Source organism: Apostichopus japonicus, chromosome 14 (genome assembly GCF_037975245.1).
Source record: "Apostichopus japonicus isolate 1M-3 chromosome 14, ASM3797524v1, whole genome shotgun sequence".
NCBI lineage: Eukaryota > Metazoa > Echinodermata > Holothuroidea > Aspidochirotida > Stichopodidae > Apostichopus > Apostichopus japonicus.
Window position 1 is genome coordinate 23,100,422 of NC_092574.1, and position 16,244 is coordinate 23,116,665.

At 36.4% G+C, this 16,244-nt stretch overlaps 2 protein-coding genes across 7 annotated transcripts in view; one reads left to right on the top strand and one right to left on the bottom strand.

The window, feature by feature from the left end:
* Positions 1-134: 134 nt before the first annotated feature.
* LOC139979524 (nucleoside diphosphate-linked moiety X motif 6-like) lies at positions 135-11,391 on the top strand. Its single transcript, XM_071990429.1, has 5 exons — positions 135-741; positions 1,506-1,709; positions 2,151-2,206; positions 2,995-3,094; positions 3,630-11,391. The coding sequence occupies exons 1-5, from the start codon at positions 279-281 to the stop codon at positions 3,944-3,946; spliced, it is 1,140 nt and encodes a 379-aa protein (XP_071846530.1). The 5' UTR covers positions 135-278; the 3' UTR covers positions 3,947-11,391.
* Positions 5,153-16,244, bottom strand: part of LOC139979522 (uncharacterized) — a 148,388-nt gene continuing 137,296 nt past the window's right edge. For all 6 annotated transcript variants that reach the window (XM_071990426.1, XM_071990425.1, XM_071990427.1 and 3 more), the window contains 3 exons: positions 15,456-15,599; positions 14,515-14,792; positions 5,153-12,847 (listed from right to left, as the gene is read on the bottom strand). In XM_071990426.1, coding sequence (XP_071846527.1) covers positions 12,738-12,847; positions 14,515-14,792; positions 15,456-15,599 — 532 coding nt within the window. In that variant the 3' untranslated portion in view covers positions 5,153-12,737. The remainder of the gene's footprint in view (positions 12,848-14,514; positions 14,793-15,455; positions 15,600-16,244) is intronic.

Here is a 16,244-nt window from a genome sequence, read left to right on the forward strand (position 1 = left end):
ATATATATTTTTAGAGACTATTGAAAATACTTTTATCTTGATAAGCAGAGGTTTATTTACAAGAAGCCGAATGTGAGTTCCACACATATTTTGAATCTGGAGTGAGAGTTAAACAAGGGGGACCAACGACGAAATGAATGTGGGTAGTTTTGGCCTTTTGGGTACCAGTGGACTCGAGAATGTCATATATCATTTCCTTGGCTGACAGTCTCCTGTAATTGACTTGTATAACCGACCGTCAGCATTACATAACAGTGTCCCTGGCATGGAGAGATTGCATGAGTGAATGTCACACCGGCGTATGGTATTTACATCGTAAAATGGAGCTATATTCATGTTTTCAACGACCTCTTAGATATTGGTTTTTAACAACGAGACACTCAATAACCAGAATTCGTGATACCACTGTTAGAAACATTTTACCGTTGAAATATGACCGAATTAGCTTAAATGTGCGATGTCTAGGTTCCGCGAAATTGAGTAGTTTATCAACTTTGCATAAGCCTAACATCGGACCTGACGTTAGTCGTATTACCACCGATCGTAACAGCCAAAGTTTGAATTGGAAACAACAAATAGCGCCTTATAGAAAATGTTCCTCCTCCCGTCCTGATCAGTCGTCAACGATTTTAAGTGGAAATGTTGACAGGTTCGAGGGTCTACGTATCAATATTCAGGAGCAACTAAGCAATAATGAAGCTCTGTTAAATTCAAAGGAAGTGTTGAAAAGGTCACTTTTAGGTAAGATGATGAAGGGTTGGAATTTGAATCCATTATCAATTCATTGTATTGTTTATTTGGTATATTCTGTGATTCTATGTTTCATAGCTATACGTTTGATAATTAAAGGATGAGTATTTTTGTATTGGTATGTCCTATGCCTAAGTACAACACTAAAGAAAAATTTGCCTAGCGCAATATGTTTCTGTTTACTGTTTTGGTCTTCAAAATATTCACAGAGTTCAATTTGTATGCTAAATGTACAGGATGCACTATTTAACCTTAGTCAAGGATGACATCTGCACCCCAGTCCAGACAGGTTTTATATTGTAAGAGCTCCACAAAATACAGTATGTTCAACTATCAACCATCGAGCACCCTCAGATAACATACAAAAATGAAATTCTTGTCAAGTCTGTAATGTATTTGAGACCATTGAGGTGTTTATTTCTTTTTCTATTCAGGTTGCTATCAATTTTTAATTTTTTGTAGACTCATTAACTCATTGCTATCACAAAATTTCATGCAAATCAAAATAAAATCCCTAGGTTGAGAAGCTGTTGAAGGCCTGACCTCATAGTATTTTATCTAGACTAAGGAGTCCAGCCACTTTCATTGTTGAGCCTCAGATGTTTGATATGTTCTTATTATAAGGTATTGGAATATAGCTTGGACTGCCACAAGTGATTTTTTCTTTCACAGAATTATCCTTTCTGACATGTATGTAATCTAGCTGCAGTACATTTTACTCTCTCAATTCTCTGTAAACTTCTCATTTATATCAGAAACAATTTCTCAGTGTAAAGCTGATCAACAGCGTGCCATTTGGTTGGAAGTTCCCGCCCAGTTTGGACATGTCATATCAATTGCTGCTGAAGCTGGGTTTACATTCCATCATGCAGAAGGTAGACAAGCTGTGATGTATCAATGGCTTGGTGCAGGAGAAAATAAAATACCAGATTATGCAACACACCAAATTGGAGTTTCAGGTAATTGTTATATCTTTAAATCTTGTGGTACAGATCTGCTGAAATAGCTACACGGGGGGGGGGGGGGGGGGGGGAGGGGAGTATTATAATTTGTCAAATTCTTTCTTTACTTCAGTATACATCATTCTTTTTGGAAGTGCAAACTAAGTGTTGAAATACAAAACTTACCAAAAGAGGATCTTATAAGAAGAGGGAAGAAAGTTGAGTGACAATTCTTAATTCCCAGTGACAGGAAGGAAAATGTCCTGTCATGTTTATTAATGCAGTGTAGCTAATGTATTGTGTTACAATTACCAGCACCTGTAAGTCAGGTTCTGTTGATATTATTTGCAATTATTAATGCCTTGGGAGTAGCCTACAAAGTTTTTCTGTATAGTTAATATGTTGAAGCTAGATTAATGAAGGCGTACTGTGACCTCCTTCTATTACCTTCATTTGCAGGTTTTGTATTAGATGAAGATTCTGGCAAAGTTTTAATGGTACAGGATAAGCACAGGGTAAGTTTATTATCAGGAGTCATATATAATAATGCTATGTCGCTACTACTGAAAGTGAGGTATTATTTATGTCTGTCAAGAATAGTTAACAAAAGTTATTCAAGTTGCTGGCCATGTCAAGGGCATTGTTGGATTTTAGCCCTAAACTTCAGGTCAAAGGTCTCTCAAAGGTGATTTGGGATAGGTGTCTTCGAAAAGCAGGTATCCTCTTGCCTTTTGATACTTTTTATATTAATAACAGCCAGTGCATAGTTGCATAAATGGTTTTATATTTATCAAAGATCGTTCCACTTTTTTTCTTCCAAATTTCTTGACAACCCACCAAAAACATTTGACAACCCTAAAATGGCTGCAAACCTCACTTTGAATACCATAGATTTAGAGTCATTTCAGTTAAAACATGAAATCATGTACATTGCAGCTCGTCCTATGGATTTGTTGTTTTATTTGGATGACATTTTAGTGGCAACGCTCAGTTGATGAGGCGGCATAAAACTGGTCAAAGGACAATTGGGGTTGAAAGGTCATCATTGGTCAAAACATGAAACCAATTTCAAACAGATTGTTTTTAATAGGCTTTAATCTAGGTTTTGACATAAGTTGGTAACAACTGTATGTTGGTAGTGGAGTAAAAGAGAGTGCACAGGACTAAGAGGTCAAAGGCCATATGATGTTACTAAAAGCCAAAAGGAAGAATGAATTACAAGTTATTTGCAAAAAATCAATTGAAACAAATGGTTGCTGATGTTCTAATCCTTTCAAAACGCTAAATAAAATCTTATTTACAGATAGCAAGGTGGAAGTTTCCGGGTGGCTACTCTAAACTTGGAGAAGATTTTTCTGAGACGGCAATCAGAGAGGTTTTTGAGGAGACAGGTGTGAGGGCAGGTTAGTACGAGCACAGGATTTGTCAGTTTGGTGTGTAGACTGTTTTCAGGGACTTGATAATTTCAGCTGTTTCATAGACATGCATGCATCCGTTCAAGATGTTGCATAAGTATGCTTACGACTCCAATCAGGGTAAACTCAACATGCAGTATTTTTCTGAATGACAGTTGGCTGTCAAAATCGTGCGGCAGTTCACCACTGCATTTGTACACTGAGTTTCAATAGATGTCACCAATCATGGGAAACTAAGCTTGCATGTGACCCTAACCAAGCTCAAGAGTCTTTCAGTGTGCGGAGGTAGTTGTAACTCGTAAGGCTATGGTGGTTGTCGAAAACTTCATCACTGTGTTAAAGTTGAGCTGGGTTGCGTTCAGCGGTGTCAGTGTGCAACAGGTTTTTATCTTGTTTCATGTAAATGGTTCTTGCCAGAAAGTGGCTAGGCCTGCCAAAACTTAGCAGCAAAAGGGAACATCTGGTGTATGTCTGTCATGTACAGTGTAGTCTGTGATACAATTTTGCTTCCTTTCTCTTCCAGAGTTCCAGTCAATACTAGCTTTCCGCCAGCAACATGACATGCCGTATAGTTTCGATCGATCAGATATCTATGTCGTATGCAGATTGAAGCCAGTGACCTTTGACCTCACAATTTGCAGTGAAGAATTGTTGGATGCAAGGTGGATGCACATCAACGAACTGTTGACATCAAAAGAGCATACCGCCCTCTCAAAGCATGTAGCCAATTTGGCAAAGAAAGGACTCCGTGAAAGTTTTGATGATGTAGATATAACAATGTCTGAACTTCCATCTATGTATAAGGGAAAAACCTTTAAGCTCTTCTGCAGACCACATTGATCAGCAATGCAGCATAGCATTATCTGTGTATGTGATGTCAATTTTCCTATGATAAGATAAATAATTTGAATGATGTGATGTGATGATAGTGATGTGAAAATAGAATTTTTAACTGCCTTAATGGTGGACAATTTGTCAGCCTCCAACCTTTTCCTGGCCTTTCCTTAACTTTATCACCACATGCCATTTATTTCCTATTTGTATCATCTTATTCACTCAATGGTTAAGCTGCTCTTCTCTCTCTCTCAAGGAGCCAGTTTACAACAGAAAACTTGAAAGAATATTTGCAGATGTCTTGGCAATATTTGCATCATGAAGTTTGTCAAGGTTGTTTATACCCAATCACTTGTTCACTATATTTTGGTTATTTTCCTGTGAAGAATCCATATAGATTTGTCACATAATGCCCGATTAGACAGTGAGAGCCAAGATATAATATAACTTTTGCCGGAATGTCTAAACTAGATTGATTGAAACAGATGGAGACAGAATGTTCTGTACCATTATCAGTAGGGTTGGGAAACGTTACAGTACTATATTTTACTCAATGGCCCATTTAGTGTCAGAGTGTGAAAAGTGCTATTGAAACATTTTTGTTAACAAAAAATATTTAAAATAATTGAATCATTGAATTCCTGCTTTTTTGCTTCAGGGAGACTGATTTTCTGGAGTATATTTAAACAGTGAACCCAAAATATGAAGAGAGTTATTAAACCATTCCCTTGAAGCAATCTACCTCTAACCTCAATGAGGGTTTTGTATGCTTCAGAGGTTTGTGCTAAACATTTGTGTTGTGAAATCAAGGCAGGCAAAGGTCAAGATCACTGTTGTTTAATCTTCCCTCTCCCTCATGGGTCACCACCGTTCACTCAAGAACATAGTCCAGGGGAAAATATATAATTGACCAATGAAAGAAGAACATTTTCTAGGCATGCTGGGTGAAATTTGTTTGTGCTAATCAGTTGTTCACCTGTGTTGGAGTCATTTGTAAGAACATGGGTGGGTCTTTACGACTGTTGAAAACTGGGTCATCATCAAGTTCTTGCAGTGTGCGTCCAATGGGTTTTAGGGACTATGTCTGCCTTGACCTAAAACTTGCCCTGGTATATACCAATTTATGTGATGATTCAAATAAAACAGTTCTAATCAACAAAGACAATGAATTTAAACAAAAGTATATAACAACAAAGAAATGTAGAGAATGAGCAATTTTTGTCTTGTCATTTTTTATTTTGTTGACATTTTCAAGAACATGTATGAGTGGCAATGGCTTGGTTCATCAAGGAGAAAAAAAAAAAAATTAAAATGATAACCCAATTAGAGATGTGACCCTTCATGCACTGACATTGTTCAATCCAGAACAATACTGCCCTTTGATGTATGTTCCTTTCAAACATTGCAAGAACAATACATCTTTTTGTTTTACCTTTTGTTTTCATTCAAGGTAAGGAATGTAAATACCAAATCCCCCATTTGTTGAACACATTCATCCCACCTTTTATTTTTTCTCTTCCCTCTCCATTTTTTTTGTCTCAAAGTTTTTTTTTTTTTTTTAAATACTCTTACAAACTGCAAATATACATGCTCCTTATACCCTTACCATGTCAAATACATTGAAACATTTAAATTATAGAAATGAACTGTAGAAATTTACAGAATACACAACATTGGAAATTAAGAGGAAAAAAAAAAAGACAGAAAGATATCAACAGACTTTTGAAGCTTTTATGCTGCTGCTATGGAGCTTTTAAACTTTGAAGAAGGGAACACAAATTGTGTGGTACAAGAAGACAAAAAAGAGTCGCACTAATGTATTCAATTCTATTCTAAATGCTATTTGCTATTCAATTTACAGATGGCAATGAAGCACACCCATCAGAGAGTAAAGTAGTTTACTGATCCTGCAGTACAGACTTTTTTCTATCCAAACAGGAACATTTTTACGTCCATTGTTGGACACTTTGAATACAGACACGGTGACATGGTTAGTCGTATTATAACGGTTACTAGTTTTTTTGCTGATGACTGCTCTCATGGTTACCTAAAATACTATGTACGATGTGTCATTGCAACCTCTTACACAGAATTTTAATTAGAACTGGCAACAAGAGTAATATGTTGATAGAAAGGAAGGAGCCCCAATCTTGACCTCTCCAAACTTGGTTTATCTCCTACCAACTACCCTAAATATATATACTTTTATTAAAAAAAAAGGAAGCACTAACAACACATAACTTTGGCAAACGGTTTTCTGAGAAAACAAAACAAATAATTGAATCCAATGGAGGTGATATTCATTGTAAAGCCCATAATGTCTTAAAATGCAAGTAAAATCCTATAGGAATTAGAAAATAAAATCTCACCTTTTATTTTTAGACATGGCCAAGGCATTTAAAATAAATTTTGTATTTATCTTCAGATAAACGATACTGGTTTAATTCATCATGATGTCTTGTCATCTGCATACTAATCATTTAAAATAATTTCATTTGAATTTCTCCTCATTTTTCCCTTTTTTTTTTTTACTAACGACTTTTGAGTTCACCATTAAAATCATTCATGAAGCACCATAAAAAAAAAGAAAAAAAAAGGGAAAAAAAAACATAGCACATGAAAACCATTTACTTTGCACCAGAACCACTTGTTAAAAGTTAATCAACAAAAAGTTTACTTTATGTTGTAAAATGGACTTCCTTAAAGATGAGATGGTTATATGTATGAACGAAACCAAACTGTAGCAGTATTGTCAAATGTAGACGAAGATGCACCATTCTCGATATGAGGGCATTATAGGTGCAGTGAGGAACCTAATGATTATTCATTCTATCAATTTGCATTTACTGGAGCCCTGACAACCTTAACTGGCCAGCATTTTCATCCATTCTCTTTCATAGATTTCATCCATAAGTCAGTTCCTTGGAATGTGCCTTAGTTTTGGTGATAATGCCAAACAGTGAGCAAGCAAGTAATAAGATGCACACGATGTATTCTTTGTAACCATGAAATATATGGGTTAAGATTCACCACTTTGTAAGACATAGACATAAAAACTGCTGGTTGGGAATCATTTCTGAAGTTCATTTCCATGTGATGAAACCATTCCTGCACTGTTTGCCTGTACAAATGCCACTGAGGCATTTCTTTTTTGGAATAACTTTTCCAAATCTTCCAGTCGTACCCTACTTCTTGTATAAGTTGGTTAGGCCTCGATATATCAACTGCATTAGTATGAGAGGCTAGGATAAGAGTCAATGTTTGGTTAAAGGAACAGAGAACTTTTCAAGGTGAAATTAATGTAACAAGTGCACAACATTGCTTGTGCTGATGTGTATCCATGATGAGAAATATACCAAAAGCAACAAGCTGTTTTAATCATAAGTAACACCGCTTTACTATGGAGCTGCTCCTTAAATAACCTTTTTAATCACCATCAATCGGTTGTTTTTTCTCTTCTTCTGTTTGCTCATAAAACTGGCAATTTGTTACTAACTAATGGAACTGATTTCTCAAAACCGTAATTTCTCTTCGGGAATTGTTAATCTTGACAAAGGATGTAGACAAGTCCTGGTGACTTTAAATCACATAATGCCATAATTGTTTCCAGACAAAATACGACAACTTTCAGCTATATAAATCTAAATATCTGACATTTTAATACTCTTAGAGAGACAGAACATCTTAGGGTAAGGGTGCTAAATGTTGTCTGGGTATTCCAGTAAAATATACTGTTTCTGGCCAGAATTGAAACTATGATTGAGCAAAAACATAAACCTGCACTCCACAGTATATTTTTACCCATAAGAAAGCTTTTTCTCAGACAAAAGCTCTTCCTTGTTCTTTTCTGTCCATTTTGCTCATTTCTGTTAAATAGTACATCAAGGAAATCAAACTAGAATGAACCAAGTACAGACAATTCATTTAATCTTTCTTAGAGAGGGAAACCCCGTCTCCTCAAAATCACCAATAAGCAACCCCTTTTTAGTTACGCCCCATCTCACCATATATATGAAAGTCTGTGACCTATAAATTTTTCAAAAATTATTCAATTTTTCAAAATTATTCAAATTTTCAAAATTATTCAATTGAGCAAAACCGAATGTTTCTCGTGACGTAAAGTACAATACATCTCCTTTGGAAATGTTTGGCATGCTAGGTAAATAGGAACACACACTACTCTTCTATCTGTAGGAATCTAAACTCTATACAGAAACAGGCAAAAAGAGAATAAGAAGGAGAAAAACACACACACATAGACAAAAGGAACAACTCTTTTTCTCTCTTCAGATTTTAAATATTATTTACAGAAAAAGTTGCTCCAACTAATACTTTACAGCACTTCTGTTGGTAAATTAAAGACCTTATTATTCCATGTCACTTTGGCACAAATGCTGAGCCTACACCTCCCAACACCACCCGTCCCTCCTACCTAAACAAAGAGTATTTTCGCACAACTCTATACGATAGCCCTTCCCTTCCAGGAGCTTCTTGCCACCAACCCCCTCCCTCCCCCCTTTCTCATCCCCACCTTACTTAGACTGTCCTTTCAAAACCTCCTACAAAGCTTGGTTATGCCTGTAAATTGCTTTTTCTTTCACAAATGTCTATTACTATAGTATCTGTATACTTTATTGAAAAACAGATTAATGTTTGAAGTTGTCAAGATGTTTTTACATTTGATACTGCTAATTTACAAGGTCATGTCCATCTGGTTATCAAAGCAACAAACATGTGGAGGAAGTTGACTAGCTTGTCGTCAATGTTAGTTCATGCCCCCAGCTTGGCTTGTGGAATAAAAATTGCATGGTTTGGTTACTTCAGTTTCATTGCTTTGCAACGATTCCAATAGTGGGTATCGATTAAAATATACCATTTGTGTAAAGGTTTCTTCCACTTTCTGTGAAGACATTCCAAATACTAGTAAAAAGTGGAAAGTCATGCCTTTTTTTTACTCAATTTCAAATGAAAATGGTGGAAAATTCATGAGACATTTTAAATAAACAATTATTCCAAGACAAATCATATCTGTCATCCACTATAAATGAATTGTAAACCAACTGTTACACGTTATACAAACGAGTTTGTTGATAGTGGAATTACCTCTGTTCAATTGTTTTCTTTTTTGTAAAGGACACTTTAAAATTCTTGACACTTAAAGGCATTAGATGCTATTTCAATAATTAAGCCACTTTTGTCACTTTATGTTCAAACCAATAAGTACAATTTATCCTACACATTAACAATTTTGTGAAAAATAGAAATCACTTCACAATTCACATAAAAACTTAAAATCCCTCAAAACTTGTACTTCAAAAAAAAACAAAAACAAAAAACCTTCCATCTCTTTTTCCTTTCTAAATTAATAGAAATTAATTAATTTAATAGAAAGAGAGAAAAAATAATAGCTGTCAAGCAATTCATGATATATCAGATTCCTTATGATGAAATGCAAAAACATTTGTAAAAATTGTAAGTTCATTATTTCACAAATATTATGGGATGTCATTTATTCTTTTCCTTTGACGTTAAGATAAACCAAAAAAATTGCTTTAACAATTCCACTGAAGGGAGAAAAAATTAAATAAATGCACACACTTTTGCCAAAATTGAAACCAAAAATTATCAAATTGCTTATTTTATTATTACAGAACAATTTTTTAACCATAGCATGTATTGAATTTGACTATTTTCTGTAATATTTTCTGTTAGCACAGGGAAGAATGAAAACTAGCAAATACGCATCAATTTCCCTCGTAGTGATAGAACAACATTAGAAATCGTAACAGCGAATGGCAGGACAATTCACAGTCTCAAATCTCTTGGAAATGTGATGCACGTGCATTTAAAACAGGGAAATGGATTTATACTAAAAGCTCATTTATTTTCGGGTAAATGCATCCATCGTTAGATCATCTCTTTCGTGATATTCTTTGCTTTGACAAGACCAGTATTTGCATACAATTTGCATAATCTATTAGTTATATCTTCTGTTTGCATGATGATGCAACTTTCACAAACTATAATTCTTCAAAAAAGCAGTAATCTGTATTAATCGGCATAAAACAATATGATAGATTTAATAATCTCTGATTCACGACTTTTACTGATACAATTTGCTAGTTGTTGTGCCTCTTGTAGCTAATATTTACCCTATAATTATCCGTAAAGGCACCTCCTTTGCTGCTATAAAATGTTTTCTGTCTTTCTCTTTTAATCTGATATTAACTGATATATCTTCATTTCTCCCCTCCTCCCCCCTCCCTTCCCCCCACCTCTCCCATTCTTCTAATTAAAACCATACACACCTCTTACTCGGCCATCTTGTTGGCCTGCACCAGATATCCGTTCAACCATCACACCATATTCACATACCGTAACTGATTCCAGAAACGCTGCACTTTGCAGCATTTCAGAATTGAGTTAAAATAAGATAGGAGTGAAATCACAATCTATATCCTCTTAACTTCTCCGCCCCAGAGTATATATTACATCTCCTTCCTGCATTGGTTAATAGCACCTAACTCGCATTTTATGAAGACTCCCATAGCCAAGTTTACAGGGGTTATGTCTGCCCTTTATGTACTGTCCTCCTAAACAATACATAAAGTACATGGCAACTACCTAGCAACCACTGCCAGCGATCCATGTCATCAAATCCATGTCATTAATAGGTCCAGATGTTCTCAAATACAAACATCACATACTTAAAAGTGCAGCCACATTCTGTGAGTGACACACAACAGGTTCTTCACCACAGGTGACATCGTACGACATCAAGTATAAACAGCTGTTGTCATAGCAACCGAATGCTGTAAAAATATGATGCTTTTGCTAGAGTAGTTCTGATGCAGTTATTACCACATTTGGTAAGTATGTGAAGTTATCATGTCTTGTCCAAGGAAACTAACAAATTTGAGTTCTATTGGAGGGTTCTTTCCATTTGAAAGTCGAAAATCATACAGTCTGATGGGACACATCCTGTTACGTACGAATCACAGATATTATTGGGTGAAAATTACAAAGTAATGACAATTACTTTCATTTAAGTTCTTATCATTCTTAGTATTTTCGCTTGAATGGTCTAGTCCCAATAGAGCTGATCCTTGCTTAAACAAAATAACTAATCCAGACATTTTTTTTTCTTCCAATAAAAAAAAAAATTAAAGTAACTTGCAGCAGTGGAATGATCTTTGAACAAATCTTTATAGGATAAAAATTCTCTTTCTTGAACAGTTAATTTGTTATCAAGATTTTAATTTCCTTCTTTATACCTCAGACAATACAATTCAATCTGATGAACTCAAACATGTTAGGTTGGTAAAGCTGGTTAAAAAAGTCAGAAAGAAAAGCGCTGCTGTTGTTTGTTGACAAATTTGTTGCTATCGGGATGTTATCAAATGGCTCAAATATTCAGTTTATTAACTCTCTGGGTATGACCTACCCTGCCATCTCACATCAAAGATGAGTCTTCAGAAGTGGTTACTGTTAAAGGTAGACATCTCATTCATAGCAACAATCTCCGGTGAAGCCTTAATTTGCAGTTCATACCAATGCAAGTTTCCTTCAAACAGGTACTTATGATACCGTATGATCTGTGATTTAGTCTACTAGCAGTGTAACACAACTCAATGATTAGCACTACCCTGATGGTTTTAATCTTATTCTCCAACTGATGTGGAGACAAAGATTAACAAGTTAGTTCACACTGAAGGAGATACTCATCAAACCGGGACAGGAGAGTCTGCAATATGGGAAGGTTAGTTAATTTGGACATGATCTTGATGAAAAGTATCAGTCTACGGTAGATGAAAAGACCACTACCAGATAGGCTGAAGATATTTTCTTGAACTGGACAAATCGAGGTCATCATAAATCGACCTTATCTTAATCAACTTCCAAACCACCTTAAGTAGTTGTGATATGAACTGTGAGTTGGGTAAATCATCATTCTTCACATATTTCGACTTTGTTTCTTATAATACCCAATTTAACCACATTCGCATATACGTAAACATATATCTCTGCCGTCCATAGCATACTACAAACTATTGAACTTCCATACAACAATGTCTCAATTCACTGACTGTTTGATTTTTAATATGATTCTGATTCCTGACAATCTGTTCCTGACAATCTGGCCTTGATGATGAAACTGATACCATTTCCCAGAATTTTGCTATGGAAGCCTTGGAATGACTTTGTAAAATCCAGGACTATTCAAACAGGAGAATTCTTCCTCTGCTAAGTGTCACCGACACTTTCAATATGAAGCAAAGATCAATTCTTTGACCAAGAATGGACGAGTCCATGGATGCATACTACCTGGAGAGCTTGCTTTAAATAGGACTGAATTTATGTGTACATCTCTCTTCCCTCCTCTCTACGCTTTCATATAATTTCTCTACAATGGTAAAACAGAAGCCTCTTAGGGGCCATCTGTAGCTTGGACTGTCAAATAATGGGCAGAAACTTTTCTTCTTTCCTATGACATGCCAGTGCTTTTGTTGTTGTTTCTTTGTGACTAAAATCTATAAAAAGGCAGTTTAGTCTTAAAACAAAAAACCTCTCCTTTAAAATAATCAGACTCCTGGGATGATTAAAGGTCTGACAGACCTTGCTATCTTCAAGAATACTTCATAAATAGATGGCATATATTATTTACATTTCTTTGTACATCATTTATAAGTTAACATCAACGTGAGCTGTACAAACAGCACCCTTCTTGACCCCCATCATATCTGCAGGTCCATTGGTCGGTCGGTCGTTCGTTCGTTCGGCACCCTCTAGTACCCCATTACAGGGCTTTCAGCTTACAGAGGCAATATTCAGAATACTGCACCAGGTCTAGTATACTGCTGTGAAGGGTTAGCACTCCGCACTGTTCTTGAACTGTTTGGAAGAAATCTGGGGAGGGGACAGAGAGATGCCAAATTTATTCAAAAAGTTGCTGAATCTGGGTTAGGGTGGGGGGGGGGGGGTGGTTGGGGTGGTCGTGGGGGAGGTGCAAAAGGAGTGAAGTGTTGCATGTTGAGTTTGGTTGTGATTGTTCACTGTCCTCAACATGTCATGTGACAACCACACATGACTAAATAACATCTCAAGCTAACTAAGGGATCTTTGTAGCTCAAACAGTTGTGTCCCTCAAATTTAATGCAATTGTTCTTTCATTTGGACAAACTTCCAAGAAAATGCTGAAACTTCATCCTTCTGTTGCGGTTCTTGTGAATCGCCGTAACAGATCTCTTGTTTTCAGGCACCTTACACTTTCCTATGACAGTGGTGTACTACAGTACATACAGATTGTGCAAAAATTCAACCCGAGATGAAGCTTCAAAGGACACGTGTACCACAAACGTGTTTAACTTTCAAGTTGCTTTCCCAGTAGCTTCCAAGTAAATATACTAGGCAGTATTTCTTAGTCTCTAAGATTGTAATTATTTCAGTCACATCAGTCGAACTGGGACGACCCCCATCATGACCGACTCCCCGCTCAGAGGTCTATGAAGAAATTAAACTTAGCCAAAAAGTACACTTGCTAGAAAGATGTTGTCAACATAGTTGGAGTGTTGACATTGTTTAGAACTGATTTTTGAATTTCTTCTCAGGATAATAAACACCTGTTGTGATTCTAATACAAGCCACTGATAACATATTTATTGCTCATAACCTTGAATGGTGGGAGACATGGCACTGTCCTAGTTTCCAAACACAGCTGGCTATTAGGATCATATATATAAATATATATTATTGGGATTATATAAGGAATTATATGAGGAATTAATGTTTTATTTTAGTGTGCAAATCAATGGGGAATTCGCCCTATCGTCAAATTTAGCGGTATATATAAATCACTAAATTCGGCGCTAGGGCAAAATTGAACAATAGGAGTGTGGCATTTGACGCTAAGGCGAAAAAGTTGTTTCGGGTAATTTTAACTACCATTTCTAGGCATAATTTTATAGTCGCAAATAGTCTTATCTTGTTCTCCACTGTCTAAACTAGGGTTTGGTTAGTTTTAGGGTCAGAGGTTAGGGAGTATATGAGGAATTAATGTTTTATTTTAGTGTGCAAATCAATGGGGAATTCGCCCTACCGTCGACTTAAGCGATATATATATATATAAATATATATATATATATATATATACATATATATAGATCACTTTTTTAATCATCATCAATATCATCTACAATAATGGTTTCACATGTCAAGAATTGGGAAATATTTCAAAACAATATCTCTCAAAATGCTAGCAATCATACATTAGGTATAGTATTCCTCTGTTGTGTAATGTTACGAAAGATGCTACAAAAAGTTGGAAAATCGTTACAAACCTGATCTATATTTCTTAACACACACATTTGCACACTAAAATTAGCCCCCAAGACTTGGGCATTATCACATTATCATAGGGTACCAGGGACAATCTAACTTAACACCCTTGGGTGAGAAAAGAAACATTTCCTAGCAATTGGAGAGCCTGCTGATCTAGTAATTTGAGTGATTCTGAAGTGAGAATAAGGTTAAAGTTGCTTAACAGTGAGATGACATAATCATCATGATGACAATACCTTGATTCTCCTGTGACAATGCTTCTGCCTGCTCCCAGTAGTCTATGCTCGTTAAACAGTACGTCGAGTTGGTCATATACGTGCTCATCATGTGATAGATTCGCGACGGCACCATGGTCCCACCGCTGGACATGTTCATTCCCGGGCCCATTTTGGAAGATGTGGTCGCTGATGGAATGTCGCTTGAGTTGCTCCCCTGGGATCCCATACTGCCGACAGAGCCAACGCTGCCCGCGGGGGAAGGGGTGGGGGACATCGGGGATGGAGTCTCGCTGTACCTGGAGAACGAAAGCCAACCAAAGAAGAAAAAATTCATAGAATGAAAGTTGCCAGAATCATCATCACCTGTACCAGGTATCTTGCTGTCAGGTTGATCACACCCTTGAAACAGATATACAGGGTTGTCATGGGGATTTTGAATTTGACATATTATGAACATCGTGCAGCATAATGGTCAAATGATTACAAAGACAGTAAACTCAGTAAGAATTTAAGCAGGCAGTTATATTCATAGTAGCCATTGCCATTGCATTGCAGGTAACAACCTTAAAGCAAATGAAAATAGTTCTCTCTTTCTGTCTCTCTTTCTCCAAAGAGAACTTTTCTCCTTGGAATGTCTGATGATTTGTGTCCAAGTCTAGATAGCCAATTTTTATTTTGAGCAATTTTGCAAGTCGTTCTTGGCTGTAATGAAACAACAAACCTCCAGTGCATTGCTGAGTGCACTTTTGTTGCCCAAAACAATAACGAAAAAGATTTTGAGGCTCATATTTCACCATTGGCTGGCTCTATAGTAAATTTGCAGGGATGCCTTGACCCATCTTGTCCCATCCTCCTCCTAGTTTATAGGAAACCCACCTATCCCCTTCCCCCTCCCCCACATCTCCACCAACCATAACATAAAATGAATGTAATCCTGAGATAGGAAGAAAACTACTCACTTTGATGATGGATTCCATGAAGATTGATTCTGTTGAGATGACTTGGAGCTCTTAAAATGGTCATTCAAGACTTTTGAGAGCTTTGTGGTAGCAGAGCGCTTCAGTTTATACATCCTCATGTTCAAAAGTGCTTGAAAACGGTAACTGAGGACAGAAAAAGAGGGAGATTAAACTGAATGAATGAAACGGAAACCAGTCTGACCATACTTGCCTGAAATAATAAAAATTAAAAAATAAACTAAGCAAGTAAGGACACACAAGAGGTTTGAAACCACCCTGCTATAGGAGATGCTGGGTTAGGCATATCAGTTTTCAGGTTAATTCTTAAAAATGGAACATTTAACATCCTGAGAAATTACAAAGTGTATCAATAATTACCAACTGCTTTCTTCTAGAGATAGAGAGAACCTAATTTACATTTCACCTGATCTGCCCACATAGAACAGACTACACGACTAATGACTATATGACTAATAGACTACACGACTAACGACACTGACTTCACTGATTCGTATGATCACACTTTTGTATATATTCTTTACTTGTGTTTGTTTGTGTTTGATTCAAACCGTTCCCGATATAAACTCCCACACTGATGACATCTGTGTGCCCCACAGGAGGAGGTGTGTGCACTGCATTTGCTAGTGCTGAACTTCATGCATATAGATCTACTATAAACCAATATCTACATGCTCGACTAGGTACAAAAGTGGGGCGAAAAAACCAACTAAAATACACGCTTATTAATCAGCAAGAGGGATTTCAATTAATTTCTCTCTTTCTTTTTAT